Below are 14,667 nucleotides of genomic sequence, written 5' to 3'. Positions count from 1 at the left end.
GGCTGAAGTGAGTCTAACCGGTAATGAGTGGCAAAAGCACCGTATTGTGATTGGCCCAGATGCTCCGTGCATCCTTGGCATAGACTATCTTAGAAGAGGATATTTCAAGGACCCAAAAGGGTTCCGCTGGGCTTTTGGCATAGCTGCTTTGGAGACAGAGGACATTAAACAGTTGTCTACCTTGCCTGGTCTCTCAGAGGACCCTTCTGTTGTGGGGTTGCTGAGGGTTGAAGAACAGCAAGTGCCGATCGCTACCACAACTGTGCACCGGCGGCAATATCGCACCAACCGAGACTCCCTGAGTCCCATCCATAAGCTAATTTGTCAACTGGAGAGCCAAGGAGTGATCAGCAAGACTCATTCACCTTTTAATAGTCCCATATGGCCAGTGCGAAAGTCTAATGGTGAGTGGAGACTAACAGTGGACTATCGTGGCCTGAACGAAGTCACGCCACCACTGAGTGCTGCAGTGCCGGACATGCTAGAACTCCAGTATGAACTGGAATCAAAGGCAGCCAAGTGGTATGCCACAATTGATATCGCTAATGCATTTTTCTCCATCCCTCTAGCAGCACAGTGCAGGCCACAGTTTGCTTTCACTTGGAGGGGAGTCCAATATACTTGGAATCGGCTGCCCCAGGGGTGGAAACACAGCCCTACCATTTGCCATGGACTGATCCAGTCTGCGCTGGAGCAGGGGGAAGCTCCTGAACACCTGCAGTACATCGATGACATCATTGTGTGGGGTGACACTGCAGAAGAAGTTTTCGAGAAAGGGAAGAAAATAGTCCAAATCCTTCTGAAGGCCGGTTTTGCCATAAAACAGAATAAAGTTAAAGGACCTGCACGAGAGATCCAGTTTTTAGGAATAAAATGGCAAGATGGACGCCGTCAAATCCCAATGGATGTGATCAACAAAATAACAGCTATGTCTCCACCAACTAGCAAAAAAGAAACACAAACTTTCCTAGGTGTCGTGGGGTTTTGGAGAATGCATATTCCAAATTACAGTCTGATTGTAAACCCGCTCTACCAAGTAACCCATAAGAAGAATGCTTTTGAATGGGGCCCTGAGCAACGACAAGCCTTTGAACAAATTAAGCAGGAAATAGTTCATGCAGTAGCCCTCGGGCCAGTCCGAACAGGACCAGATGTAAAGAATGTGCTCTACACCGCAGCCGGAGAGAATGGTCCCACCTGGAGCCTCTGGCAGAAAGAACCTGGGGAAACTCGAGGTCGACCCCTGGGGTTTTGGAGTCGGGGATACAGAGGATCTGAAGCCCGCTATACTCCAACTGAAAAGGAGATATTGGCAGCATATGAAGGAGTTCGATCTGCTTCGGAAGTGGTCGGTACTGAAGCGCAGCTCCTCCTGGCACCCCGACTGCCGGTACTAGGCTGGATGTTCAAAGGAAGGGTCCCCTCTACGCATCATGCAACTGATGCTACATGGAGCAAGTGGGTTGCACTGATTACTCAGCGGGCTCGAATAGGAAACCCCAGTCGCCCAGGAATCTTGGAGGTGATTATGGACTGGCCAGAAGGCAAATACTTTGGGATATCACCAGAGGAGGAGGTGGTTCGTGCTGAAGAAGCCCCCCTGTACAACAAGCTACCGGAAAATGAGAAGAAATATGCCTTGTTCACTGACGGGTCCTGTCGTATTGTGGGAAAGCATCGGAGATGGAAAGCTGCTGTATGGAGTCCTACACGACGAGTTGCAGAAGCTGCTGAGGGAGAAGGTGAATCGAGTCAGTTTGCAGAAGTAAAAGCCATTCAGCTGGCTTTAGATATTGCTGAACGAGAAAAGTGGCCAGTTCTCTATCTCTATACTGATTCATGGATGGTAGCAAATGCCCTGTGGGGGTGGTTACAGCAATGGAAGCAGAACAACTGGCAGCGCAGGGGCAAGCCCATCTGGGCTGCGGCATTGTGGCAAGATATTGCTGCCCGGGTAGAGAACCTGGTTGTAAAGGTACGCCATGTAGATGCTCATGTGCCCAAGAATCGGGCTACTGAAGAACATCAAAACAACCAGCAGGTGGATCAGGCTGCTAAGATTGAAGTGGCTCAGGTGGACCTGGACTGGCAACATAAAGGTGAATTATTTATAGCCCGATGGGCCCATGACACCTCAGGCCATCAAGGTAGAGATGCAACCTACAGATGGGCTCGTGATCGAGGGGTGGACCTGACCATGGACACTATAGCACAGGTTATTCATGACTGTGAAACATGTGCTGCAATCAAGCAAGCCAAACGGTCAAAACCTCTTTGGTATGGAGGACGATGGCTGAAATATAAATATGGAGAGGCCTGGCAGATTGATTACATCACACTCCCTCAAACCCGCAACGGCAAGCGCCACGTACTTACAATGGTGGAAGCAACCACCGGATGGCTGGAAACATATCCTGTGCCCCATGCCACCGCCCGGAACACTATCCTGGGCCTTGAAAAGCAAGTCCTATGGCGACATGGCACCCCAGAGAGAATTGAGTCAGACAACGGGACTCATTTCCGAAACAACCTTATAGACACTTGGGCCAAAGAACATGGTATTGAGTGGGTGTATCACATCCCCTATCATGCACCAGCCTCTGGAAAAGTTGAACGATACAATGGACTGTTGAAGACTACACTGAAAGCAATGGGTGCTGGGACATTCAAAAATTGGGATACACATTTGGCAAAGGCCACCTGGTTAGTCAATACCAGGGGATCTGCCAACCGAGCTGGACCTGCCCAATCAAACCTGTTACGCACTGTAGAAGGGGATAAAGTTCCTGTAGTGCACGTAAGAAACATGCTGGGTAAAACAGTCTGGGCTACTCCTGCCTCAGGAAAAGGCAAACCCATTCGTGGAATTGCTTTTGCTCAGGGACCTGGATGCACTTGGTGGGTAATGCAAAAGAATGGGGAGGTCCGGTGTGTACCTCAAGGGGATTTGATACTGGGTGAGAATAGCCCATGAGTTGAATTGTAGTATGTTAATTATTATATAATAATGTATGTCATCACTACCATGATTGCTATATATCATAGATGAAAATGGTGATTAATTAGAATGTATTGGACAGAGTGTAACCTGAGCATGACATAAATGGTATGGAATAAGGGGTGGATATCTGTCCTGGTTCCAGTTAGGACAGAGTTAAGTAGCTCATAGTAGCTGGTAGGGTGCTATGTTTTGGATTAGGATGAGAAGAGCGCTGATAACATGCTGATGTTTTAATTGTTGCAGAGCAGTGTTTACACCAGGCCAAGGACTTTTCGGCTTCTTGCTCTGTCCTGCCAGCGAGCAGGCTGGGGGTGCAGCAGGAGCTGGGAGGGGACAGACCCAGGACAGCTGACCCAAACTGGCCAAAGGGGTATTCCATACCATCTGACGTCATGCTAAACAATATATAGGGGTGGCTGGCCAGGGTGGGGGGGCCGGCTGCTCGGGAATAGGCTGGGCATCGGTCAGCGGGTGGTGAGCAATTGCATTGTGCATCACTTGTTTTCTTACACATTATTATTGTTAATACTATTACCATTATCACTATTATTATTATTATTGTTATTATTATTTTCCTGTCTTAATAAACTGTCTTTATCTCAACTCACAGGCTTCACTTTCCCGTTTCTCTCCCCCATCCCAGAGAGGGAGGGGGGAGGGTGAGCGAACGGCTGTGTGGTGTTTAGCTGCCAGCCGGGTTAAACCACAACACATGTGCAGGTGACCCTGCCTTCTACCAGCATCGGACAGAGCCGGCTGGGTTTTCCCAAGACACACAGTGCAGATCCTGTCCATAGAGAATTCCTTCTTCACTCCCATAACTTCATGCCTTTCATTTATTGTTTTAAAAAATAAATAAAATCATACACCTCCTCCTTACATGATGCAAGCTTATTTCTGTCATGACACCCACCAGTGATCAGTAGGGGCACTCCAGCACTTTCCCTTACCACTGCTACTCAGGCTAACAAATGGGATTCTCAGGCCTTAAGTGCAAGGCCCAAGAAAGCTGACGTTCTCTTGTCAAGAGCCCTGGCTCCAGTGCCTTCTGCAAGGCTCCCAGTCCACCTCCCCTCACTACGAGGTCACAGCATGTACTTTGCCCAAATGCTGTCCAGAATCTTTGCTGCACACTGTGTCACGTTCATGCACATGTTCCTCTCTTGTGGGCACTTGCCTGTACTGGGGCTGCCTGGGACAGAGTTAACATTCCCCACAGCAGCCCCTAGAATGCTGTGCTCTGTGCTTGGAGCTAGAACAGCATTGCCATCACCCCAGCGTTGGGGCTATAGTGGAGCAGTGCTGGCACAGCATCAGGACTCTCTCCAAGCCCCCCAAAGCCAGGAGGTAGGGGGTGGGCAAGAGGTGGGGAGGGGACGTCACCAGGGCAGCTGACCTAAATCAACAAAAGGGATATTCCGTACTCGAACACTCAGCAGTGAAGATGTGAAAGGGGAAGGAAAACCAGGGGTGGGCATATTGAGCCTGTGCTTCCAAACACATGGACAAAGATTACTTGCTGATGGGAAGTGGAGAATAAATATTTCTCAATTTGTTTCCAAATGGCCTTTGCTCATTTTTTATTTTTCTTCTTTTATTTCCTTCTTTTTTTTTTTTTCCCCTTTAATTATATTATCCCTACCTCAACTTTTAAGCCCTTTAGCTTAAATCACATTCTCTCCCCACATCTTCCTTTCAGCAGGGGGTGTGAGAGAGCTGTGTGGTGGAGTTTAGTTGGCCATCAGTGTGAAACTACGACAGCCTGTGTGCTGGACTTGTGCAAGTGTCTGTGGGTGCAGTTTTGCATGATTCCACGCAGGTGTGCAAGAGAAGGTGTGTGTTTGTGAGAACTGTGTGGCCCCCCTCACAAGAAAATGGGCTGGTCACCTCAGGGCATTCTCCACTGCTCTGTCCATGAGCTCCAGAGAGCAGCCAGGGCAAGAAGGAACCTGAGAACAGCTGAACAATCACAGAACAAACCCAGCCCAGAAGTGCCCACAGCACACATGATGAAATGCGGCCTTCTGTATCTGTAGCCCACTGCCTCCCGACCCTAGGAAGTTCACTGCCAATTTCAGTCCCCAACAAGAATGGGCCCACAACAGTTTGGATCCTTATTTTAATTCTGTAACACAAGATTCAGAGTGTAAGACTGTGGTGCCAGTCACCCCTCCCTGCTTCTCCAGGCCAGGACACAGCTGCACTCCCCATGGCTAGAGAGTTCAAAAGGATGGTGTTAGCTTTATGTACAGGGAGACAGGCTGAGAAATCCTGCCCTCTTCGAGCAGGCCCAGCCCTACATAGATCTGCTGCTGGTGCGGTGTCAGTGGTGTCTGGGGTGGGACAGGGGTCCCCCATGGGGAAACCAATGCCACACATACTTCTGTGACTCATGGGCCTGGAGCTGAGTCATGCAGGGGCTGAAACCTTGGGCAGAAGTGGCATTGAACCAGAGGAACATGGGTCCTATTTACCCTGAAGGCGGCCAAGGCCTGGAGCAGATTGCCAAAGAGATGCTAGGGGAGCTCCATCCTTGGAAGAGTTCGGACTTTGCCTGGACTTGATCCTGAGCAACCTGATCTGATGAGACCCGCTCTGAACACAGGGTTGGACTACGTGCGTGCTGGAGGTGCAGCCTGTGATCCTCTGGAGGGTTTCTCAGATGACCTCTCATTCGGACTGCTCAGGAAGCATGGGACAACATGCACAGTCACCACATCTCAGCCTTGGAGGGATGCTGTTGACAGATCACTTTTCCTGTTAATTCCCAATGTGACCCTTGATCACATATCGATATCATTCATGACATCAAAAGCGGGTGGAGGGAACAGCACTCATGCACACTGCTGCTCATGTAAAAAGATGCATGAACTCATGGGTGCACTCACAGACACTCCTGGATGCATACTGGAGTATATTTGGGCACACACAGACAGGTACATGTTCACACAGCAAAGAAAGAAAATTCTGCTCTCCTGAACTTCAAGGTTCTGATCTCACTTTCTCCTGTCTCTGAAGGAACATCCTGGCTTGCTGAGGCCCTGCTGTGTTTTTCCTCAGAAGATATCGAGTGGTGGAAGACCCTGAATCCTGAGCAGCAACTCCATCTCCTCCTTCCTCCTGCCCCTGGTATCTTCCCACAGGGGTGAGGGGAAGGTCTACAGAGTGGTTTCTTTAGTTGCTGCTGGGTTTGGCTGAGAGCTGAGAGCTACTGCTCTTCATTCTGGACTCAGCCATCTACCTCTTGATCCAGACTGGGAATACACTCGTGATGGTGGAGCCCAACCAGCCCTTGCATCCTTCCCTGTAGTCTATCTTTGGAAACCTCCCATTCACTGACATGTGCCACGTCTTGGTCAGGATGCCTCTTACGCTTTTAGATGCCTTCTCTGCAGATAGGACAATTTACTTTTCCAGCTGTGTGCTCTGGCTCCTCTGCCTCCACTAGTGGGCCTAAACTGGGATGTCCTCTTCTCACTCATGGCCTAGGACCAAGCTGTGTGCATCTGCCATCCACTGCAGTACTCCAGTCTGGTGGGAGGCCTGTGGTCTGAGCTCCTGCTCCCTTCCTTGGCACAAGTGGTGCTCACCCTTCGTTTGCCCTGCTCTGGCCCTACACAATCACAGCTTCTTCTGGGATTCGCTATCTCTCATGCAGCTGGCTTCTGCAGAGAGCTGGCTACATTTCCTCCTCTATACCCACCCCATTGACAATGTCTCCCTCAACAAAGCGGCGTCCATCTTCTCCAGGGCTGTGACGCCCCTGCTCCATGCACCAATCTACAGCCGAAGGACTGAAAAGGCAAAGGAAGCCATGGGAAACCTGAGAAACAGAGGGAGTTTGTTTGTTTGTGTCCTCTGCTGTGTTCTCTGTCTCTGCTTTCAGGGCCATGCCCTTTTCTCTACTCTCCAGCAATGGAGGTCTTGGGGAAGCTGCCATCACTGCTTCCACAGCAGCCCTTATTTTCTTTCTTACCTTTCAGCTATTCCCTCCTTGTTTCCTACCCTAGAAACAGCCCTTCAGCACTTGCGAGGGGGGCAGAGAGAAAGAACAGTAGGAAGCTGCAAAAACCACACAGAGATACAAACCTGACTGACAGATGATGAGGGAGGCAGTGAGGAGACCAAATGTGGGCAGTCACACCATTTGGGGGGCGTACACGGGGCTGTGGACATGTTTATGCCAGTGAGGTTATCAGATTGGGGACCTTCTCAATTGGGATTCTAAGAAAAGAGGAGGCATTCAACAAGCAAACAGAGACCAAGACCAGAGAAGACAAACACAGAGGCAATGACAAGAGACAAACCTCACCATTCACACCAGTTGTCGGCCTATCAAGAAGCCACAGGTGCCACTGCCAGGAAGATCAACCTGGGCCTTGCACCTCCTCCAGCTGTGGGCCAGGACACAGGCTGGGATGGGTGCAGGACAGACCTATACAACCCCAGGAGGGGACATGCAGGGCAAGGGGAGCCAGGAGGAGCACACCAGGGCAGACAGAGCAGGGTGTAAAAGGGGCTGCTCCATGCACTTGTCTGGTCGGGCCCTGCGCCTCAGCACCGCCGTCTGTCCTGTCCTCTTCTGGAATCTTTCCTTACCTCTGCGTAATCTCGCTCTGTCCCATGTGCATGTGTGCTGCAAGGAGAAAGTGCCAGCTGCTGGTGGAGCAGCAGGAGTGGATTTGGCACCAGGTGCTGGAGTCAGACTGGGGGCGAGGTCGCCCCTGGCCTGTGCTGTCAGCTGCTGGAGCCAGGGGGTCCCTGTGAAGCGCCTGGAGCAGGGGAAGCGGGTCTCAGACTCCAGGCAAATGTGGCAGGAGTCTTTTGGGTCTCCAAAAGCAGCTACTGGGGGTACCGGCCTGGGTGTATAGTCCTCAAATGGGGTGTGCATGACCTTGTCTGTGTGTCTCCCGGATATGTGCTCAGCTTCGATACCATTCGAGCTGCCGGCAGTGCCGGCCACAGCTGAGGAACCAGTGCTTCTCATCACCACACTACCAGGCCCAGTCTAGCCCGGCCCGCTGCCCTCTACCTGCCCCTCTTGCTGGGGACGCTGCAGACGGGCAGCTGCTTTCTCCACTCCCTCTCCCCCTCCCACTCCCTTCCCCTCCCCTCTCCTCTCCCGTGCCGAAGGAGCTGCCTCAGCCTTTCCCCGCACTCGCCTCCGCGTCCCGGGCTGGGCTGCAGGACGGGCAGAGCCCCGCTGGCAGCAGCCCAAGCCCTGCCCGCCCCCAGGCGCCCAGCACTCGCAGCCCGGGCCAGCCCCCGAGCGGCCCCGGGGCGGAGCTGGCGGCGCCGGGCGGCGGCGGCGGGGAGGAGGCGCCGCGGGCGGAGCAGAGCCGGGGCTGGCGGGGGCAGCGCGGCGCGGGCGGCGGAGCGGCGGGATGCGGCAGGGCCGGGCCGCAGGGCTGGCGGGGCTGGCCGCGGTGCTCCTGGGTGCGCGGGGCTGCCGGCGGCGGGGCCGGGACGGGGGCTGCGGGGGGCCGGGGCTGCCCTCGCTGCTGGCCCGCCGGCTTCTCACGGACCTCGCTCCCCTCTGTCCTCCCTCTGCAGCCGTCCCGTCTGCCTCCAGCGAGCTCAGCCGGCCGTTCCCTCGCACCTTGCCTTGCTCCCTGCCTTCCTCCTCTCCTTTCGGCACACCCCCACTCGTTCCTGCCTGCTTCCCTTCTCCTCCTGGCTCGGCTCGGACCCTCCTTCCAAACAGCCCTGCTCCGACCTGGTCCCCAAATAACCATTCCCGGAGAAATGCCTTTGTGTGCTTTCTTCTGAGAAAATGCCCCCATCAGCTGTCAGCCGTTTTCTTCTCTCCTCTCCCCTTGCGTGATACTTTCAGTGCAAAAAAAAACCATTTTCTGAGTTGTCTCCTCCTTTTCTTCTTGGCAGTGGCTGTAGGCAGAGCCCAGGTGCAGCAGGAGCCGTGGGCAGAGACCAGGGATGGCACCGGCATCAACATCACCTGCTCACACCCCAACATCCAGTCATATGATACCATCTATTGGTACCGTCAGTTCCCGGGCCGAGGACCCACATTCGTCGTGTGGGCTTTTACTGGGTCCAAAGATGTGACGGACCCGGCAGGGCGGCTATCGGTGGCAGCAGACCGCCGGTCCAGCGCCCTGTGGCTCGCCCAGCCCCGGCTTCGGGACGCGGCGGTGTATTACTGCGCCCTGAGAGCCACGGGGAGAGGAGCCGGGGCTGCGGCCGGGCAGGAACCGTGGCGGGCGGGGCCGGGCGTGTGTGGCGGGGGCGAGGCAGGGGCACAGCCCCCAGGGGGCGCTGCCGCTCCGCCCGCCGGGACCACCTCGCCCCGCAGCCCCGGCGGAGGGGCCCCGCCAGCCCGGCCCTGACCCGCCCCCACTGAGCCCCTTCGGTTCTTCTGGGTAGGACGCTGGCGGTCCGGTGTGGGTCGGACCCAGCTGGGTGTGAGGGGGCAGGACGGCACACCCAGCGATGTCGAGCGAGTGCAGGGGCACACCTGACTGCATGAGCTGTGTGTGTGGCACCAGAGACCTCCCCACAGTCCTGCTCCCACTGCTCCTTTCAAGTTGCTAACAGCTTACAGAGAGAGGCCTGCAAATCGACAGGTGTTGAAATTTGCCACAGAGATGCAAAGCTTCCTTCCCTTCCCATCTGCACCATGTTTGTAGTTCCTGGGAGCCCTTCCCAGGGGCCCTGACCAGCAGCTTTGGCATGCAGGGCACCTTCTGCCTGAGTAGCAGCTGGCAATGCCAGAGACATCCAGTCCTGCTGAATGCTTTCATTAAGGCCAGGAGCAGTCGGAAGGAGGGCACCCTTGGCCAGTTTGTGCGTGGTCCCCAACCGGGGCACACAGGTCGTGACAGAGTAGGTCACAAGGGGGCTTCAGAGAATGCGGGCAGGCTGGAGAAAGGGGCTGACCAGAGCCTCAGGATGGTGCAAAGGAGCAAAGAAAAGGATTTTCCTCTTGGGCAGGAAGCACCCCCAGAGTAACGCGGGGTGGGGGCTGGCTGCCAAGGAAGCAGAGCCTCAGGAAAGGGTTTTGGGTGCAGGAGGCACCCAGCCACACACGAGCCAGCAGCGCGCCCTTGCAGCAAAGGCAGCCAACGGCCTGCAGAGCTGGGGGGGTCAAAGCGGTGCCCTGGGGTGGGTGGGGCTGGGCAGGTGAGGCAGGGGCAGGGAAAGGGGTACAGACACAGCCAGGCTTGCCAGGAGATGCTTCTGGTGCTTGGAAGTCCCCTTGCAGGGCCTGGAGTTAAATGGCACTGGCCTGAGAGAGCATCAGGGCAGTTATGTTGGGTTTCCTCCATTTTCTGTAGCGGTCACTTCTTAAGAACTCGTTGTACAGGCTTTGTCCCAAGCCCTTTGTTAGCGCTGCCATGTCATCCTGGCTATAAGAAATGTCTCTGCTGGACACTCACTCTAATGAGACCTTCTGGAACCTTGAATGAAACAGTGACTACACCATACCTCATCCCAGCCCATCAGGACACAGCCAGACTTCTGGGATGCTGCACCACAGGGTTCCTCACTTATTTCTGCAGACTTGATTAAAAGGCAATGTTCCCAGGTGGTAGAGGAAGGAAACAGGAGAGGGGTTAGAAACAGGGTGCGAGTTGTACCCAGAATAAAAAGAGCCATCCCTAGAGAAATGAGGACCCCAGGAGGTCTTTTGTCCCATGCCTTGTTTACCCACTCTGCCACACTCCTGGTCCCTCACGCTCCCCAGGGGCTGCCTTTGTACAATAGAGTGGGGTTGCTCCTGGCTCCACCCAAGCCTCGTCAGCCGCCATCTTGAGTACTTCCAGCTCCTGGCAGCTGCCTTGGTGTAGGAAAACCCCTGCAGGCCATGATCCCCCTGCTCCACTGCAGGACACATTCTGCTTCAGAGCGGATCACCTTGGTGGTGTTCCCAGGTGGTAGAGGAAGGATCGTAGAATCATAGAATGAATCAGTTTTCTGTAGTGGTCGCATTTTAAGATCTTGTTGTACAGGATTTGTCCCAAGCCCAAATCCAGCACATTACTTCAAGCACAGCCTTGCTAGCTGGTCGAGGGAAGTGATTGTCCCACTGTACTCTGCGCTGGTGTGACCTCACCTCGAGTACTGTGTGCAGTTTTGGGCACCAAAGTACAAAAAAGACATGAAACTATTGGAGAGTGTCCAGAGAAGGACTACAAAGATGGTGAAGGTCCTAGAGGGAAAGACATTTGAGGAGCGGCTGAGGTCACCTGGCCTGTTCAACCTGGAAAAGAGGAGGCTGAGAATTCATCGTGGTCTACAGCTTCCTTATGAGGGGGAGTAGAGTGGCAGGTGCTAATCTATTCTCTCTGGTAACCAGCAATAGGACCCAAGGGAATGGAGTCAAGTTGCGGGAAAGTTCAGTTTGGATATCAGGAAGTGGTTTTTCACTGAGAGGGTGGTCACACACTGGAACAGGCTCTGCAGGGATGTAGGCACGGCATCAAGCCTGTCGGAGTTTAAGAAGTGGTTGGACTATGCTCTTAGTCGTACGATCTTGGGTAGACCTGTGTGGTGCCAAGAGTTGGACTCGATGATCCTTATGGGTCCCTTCAAACTTGGGATATTCTATGATTCTACCTTTGGCGCTGAGATAACGTCCTGGCAATACAAGAAATGTCAGTGCTGGACACTGGCTTTAATGACACCTTTTGGAACCTTGACTGATACAGTGACTATACCATACCTCATCCCACCCCATCAGGACACAGCCAGACTGCTGGGTTGCTGCACCACAGGGTTCCTCACCAATTTCTGGGGACTTGCTTAAAAGGCAATGTTCCCAGGTTGTGGAGGAAGGAAAGAGGAGAGGGGTCAGGAACAGGGTGCAAGTTGTTCCCAGAAGAAAAAGAACCATTCCCAGAGAAATGAGGACCCCAGGAGGTGATGTAAAACCCCAGTGGGGCAAAAGCCCTGAAGACTCTAAATGGGCCATCAGGAGTGTGCAGAAGAGCAGACGTTTCTCACTGCAGCGGGAAGGACACCACTGAAGGATCAGTGCAGGAACAGACCCTTTCTACCACAGGGACCAAAGAGCCACCATGTTCCCCAGCTGTGCAGATGTTGACTGCAGAAGCAACACTGTCACTGATGGAGAAGGACCCCAGCCAGGTATTTCAAACAGTCCAGGAACAAGCATTTTCTCCTCCCCCTTTCATTCTTTGTTCCCCTTGCCGAGTCATTTCCTGCAGCTCTGCTCTCCTGGGGCGCTTGGTGGGGACGTGTGCTCTTCTGAGGTTCCCTCACACATGCAGGAGGATTGGTCTCAGAATGCGCCTTGTTTATCTCATCCTCGCTGCCTTCCTGAGGCAACCACTGGGTAAGTATTGCCGGTGGCTGGTGGCATGATTTTCCTTCTTCTCAGGAGACCATCACCCCCATCAACAGCTCTCTGCAGGGAGCTGCTCTTGAATTTCTGGGAAAATGATGGCTAGTATCAGATCATGACTGTTTTGCACCTCTTTTATGAAGATGCTCTTACTGCTGGAAAGTAAGGTGTGGGGTTTTTTTTTTTGGTTTTGCTTGGTTTTGTTTGTTTGTTGGTTGGTTGGGTTTTGTTACTTTGGAAGCCAAACACACAGGATGCTTGAAAGTGGATGCAACGAGATGGAAGGACCTCATCTCACTAGGGTGTCCCCCAAGGCTCTCTCCTGGCTGGCACAGGTCCTGCCCAACACCCTGTTTCCCCTTTGCCTCCTGCCTGTCAGCACTGCCAGGGCTTCCTTTTCCTGCCATTCCTTGATCTCAGAGCCACATCTGAGCAGACAGGGAATGGGAACAGGATGAAACGTTTGCAGGCAATCCTGAGGTCCTTCACCCTTCTGGGTCCCAGCCCAGGAGGACCAAGCACTACAACCTGCTCCCAGGAGACTCTGGGCAGTAGGAGAGAAGGAACTAAAGACAGCTCTACCCTGGGGGTGTTCCTGTGAGAGGTAATGAACATTACCTTGCTCTGGGATCCATGCTAACCTCTGGTCATAGACCTCCTGCCAAGAGATACCAATATTGATGGGGATCCTGCTGCAGTCTAAGGCACAGGGAGCCTTCCCATCCAGAAGCTTGCTTCTCCTCTAGGTTTCTGTGATCAGTTGCTGACATTTGGTTTCTTTCAGATGCCATGGGGCAGACCTCCGTCACCCAGCAAGAGGGACAAGTCACCGTGGAACAGAGAAACACATTCCAGACCACTTGCACATATCAAATCCCCAGCTTGTATGCCTTGTTCTGGTACCAGCAGAAGAAGGGACAAGCCCCTCAGCTGGTCACATATCACACCACAGCAGGTACCAAGCAGAGCGGCCGTTTCACCACAGAGCTGAACACTGTGGGGAAATCCAGCATTCTGCGGCTGAAGGAAGTTGAGCTCTCTGACAGTGCCTTGTACCTCTGTGCTGTGAGTGACACCCTGGTGCACAGAGCTGCCCTGGCTGAGCAACAACCCCGGATGGGGAGGGGATGTGTCTGTGCAAGGCGGAGCTCTGGGATGGGGCCCTCAGCTCTCCCCTGGCAGCGCTGCTTCCCCTGTGCACTCCGAGATCTGCCAGCCAGATCCTCTTTCCCAGTGGGACTGGTGTCAGTGGCTTGAAAGGAAGGAGAAGGTGGTGAAAGAGCCCCTGCCCTCAAACTGTTCTCCCTGTGCACCCATGGACAAAGCAGCTTTTGCCATTTGCTTTGCAAAAAGCTCATGGCCCATTCTGATCCATGCGCTCTGCTCTGCACCGAGGGCTGGAAGCAAGAGGTCAGAGACTCACCTGAGCATGGCAGTCCCATGCAAAAAGCTTCTTTGTCCTCTGACTTTCCCCATAGGTCTGGTAGGATGGACCGTCCCTGGGTGGGCATTCCTACAGAACATAATGTTGTTAGCACACAGCTTCAACAAGAACTGGATCTCCCAAGCCACCCAGCAAAGTGGAAATCCCTAGGCAGGGAGGAACACAGGAGATCGGACATGGTTTCTTGTGCGTTAGACATATCCCTATGACTGTGTCCACCACCACAGAGGTTGGCCATGCCAGGAAGAGGGCTGGACTGACCGAGAACTGCTTCATGGCGGGGGAAAGGCAGGCCCTGCAGAGCAGCCAGGGTGGGGTTGGGCATCGGATGCTGTCCTTGGATGGCCCTGTGTGATGGGAGCTGGGGGTGTGCCAGGGCAGTGAGGGGCCTTGCGTGTGGCGTGGCCAGGCTGATTTCACCCTCAGTCTGCAAGTCACCTCTACCCTGCAAGGCTGTGCAGCTCCTGGGCTGTGCAGGGAACTCTTTGGGATGAGGAGGGAGTATAGGCCACCTTCCTTGCCACTCTTGCTCTTGTGTGCAGACCATGCTCCCACATTGTGCAGACTGATGAGAGGGTGAGGAGAAGAATGCCTGGGGCTGTTGCAAAGGCTGTTTCTTACACTGTTCCACTTCTGAATCTTTTGAGACCATATGATGCCCCGACATCATATCCCACAAGACACCTCACATGACAGACCTCCCAGAAGCAGCCCTTCCTCACTCCTCAACTCCCTATCTTAATTTAATGAAATTATCCCTATCTGAAGTCGTAAGCCCTTTAGGGCTTATATTTTCTCCCCACAGCTTCCATTGAGGAGGGGAAGTGAAAGAGCCATGTGGTGCTGTTTAGTTGACCATTGGTGTGAAACCACCACAGCCTGTGTGCTGGATTTGTG

General features: G+C 53.6%; 2 protein-coding genes and 1 gene segment (V, D, J or C); all 3 read left to right on the top strand.

The window, feature by feature from the left end:
- The window catches only part of LOC308181526 (M1-specific T cell receptor alpha chain-like), a 401,071-nt gene that overhangs the window by 167,673 nt on the left and 218,731 nt on the right, over positions 1–14,667 (top strand). The gene's annotated exons all lie outside the window — the stretch shown is intronic.
- The window catches only part of LOC308181546 (T cell receptor alpha variable 13-1-like), a 40,779-nt gene that overhangs the window by 15,364 nt on the left and 10,748 nt on the right, over positions 1–14,667 (top strand).
- On the top strand, positions 3,721–10,418 carry LOC308181529 (uncharacterized protein). Its single transcript, XM_080564920.1, has one exon. The coding sequence runs from the start codon at positions 8,386–8,388 to the stop codon at positions 9,346–9,348; it is 963 nt and encodes a 320-aa protein (XP_080421046.1). The 5' UTR covers positions 3,721–8,385; the 3' UTR covers positions 9,349–10,418.

Source organism: Anser brachyrhynchus, assembly GCF_964034855.1.
Source record: "Anser brachyrhynchus genome assembly, chromosome: 22".
In the NCBI taxonomy this organism is placed as follows: Eukaryota; Metazoa; Chordata; class Aves; order Anseriformes; family Anatidae; genus Anser; species Anser brachyrhynchus.
Note: the sequence above shows the minus strand (reverse complement) of the source record. Positions and strands in the feature narration are given on the sequence as shown.

Bases quoted from the DNA above. Each gene is read 5' to 3' on its own strand.
- LOC308181529 (XM_080564920.1), top strand. From the start codon at position 8,386: ATGCGGCAGGGCCGGGCCGCAGGGCTGGCGGGGCTGGCCGCGGTGCTC.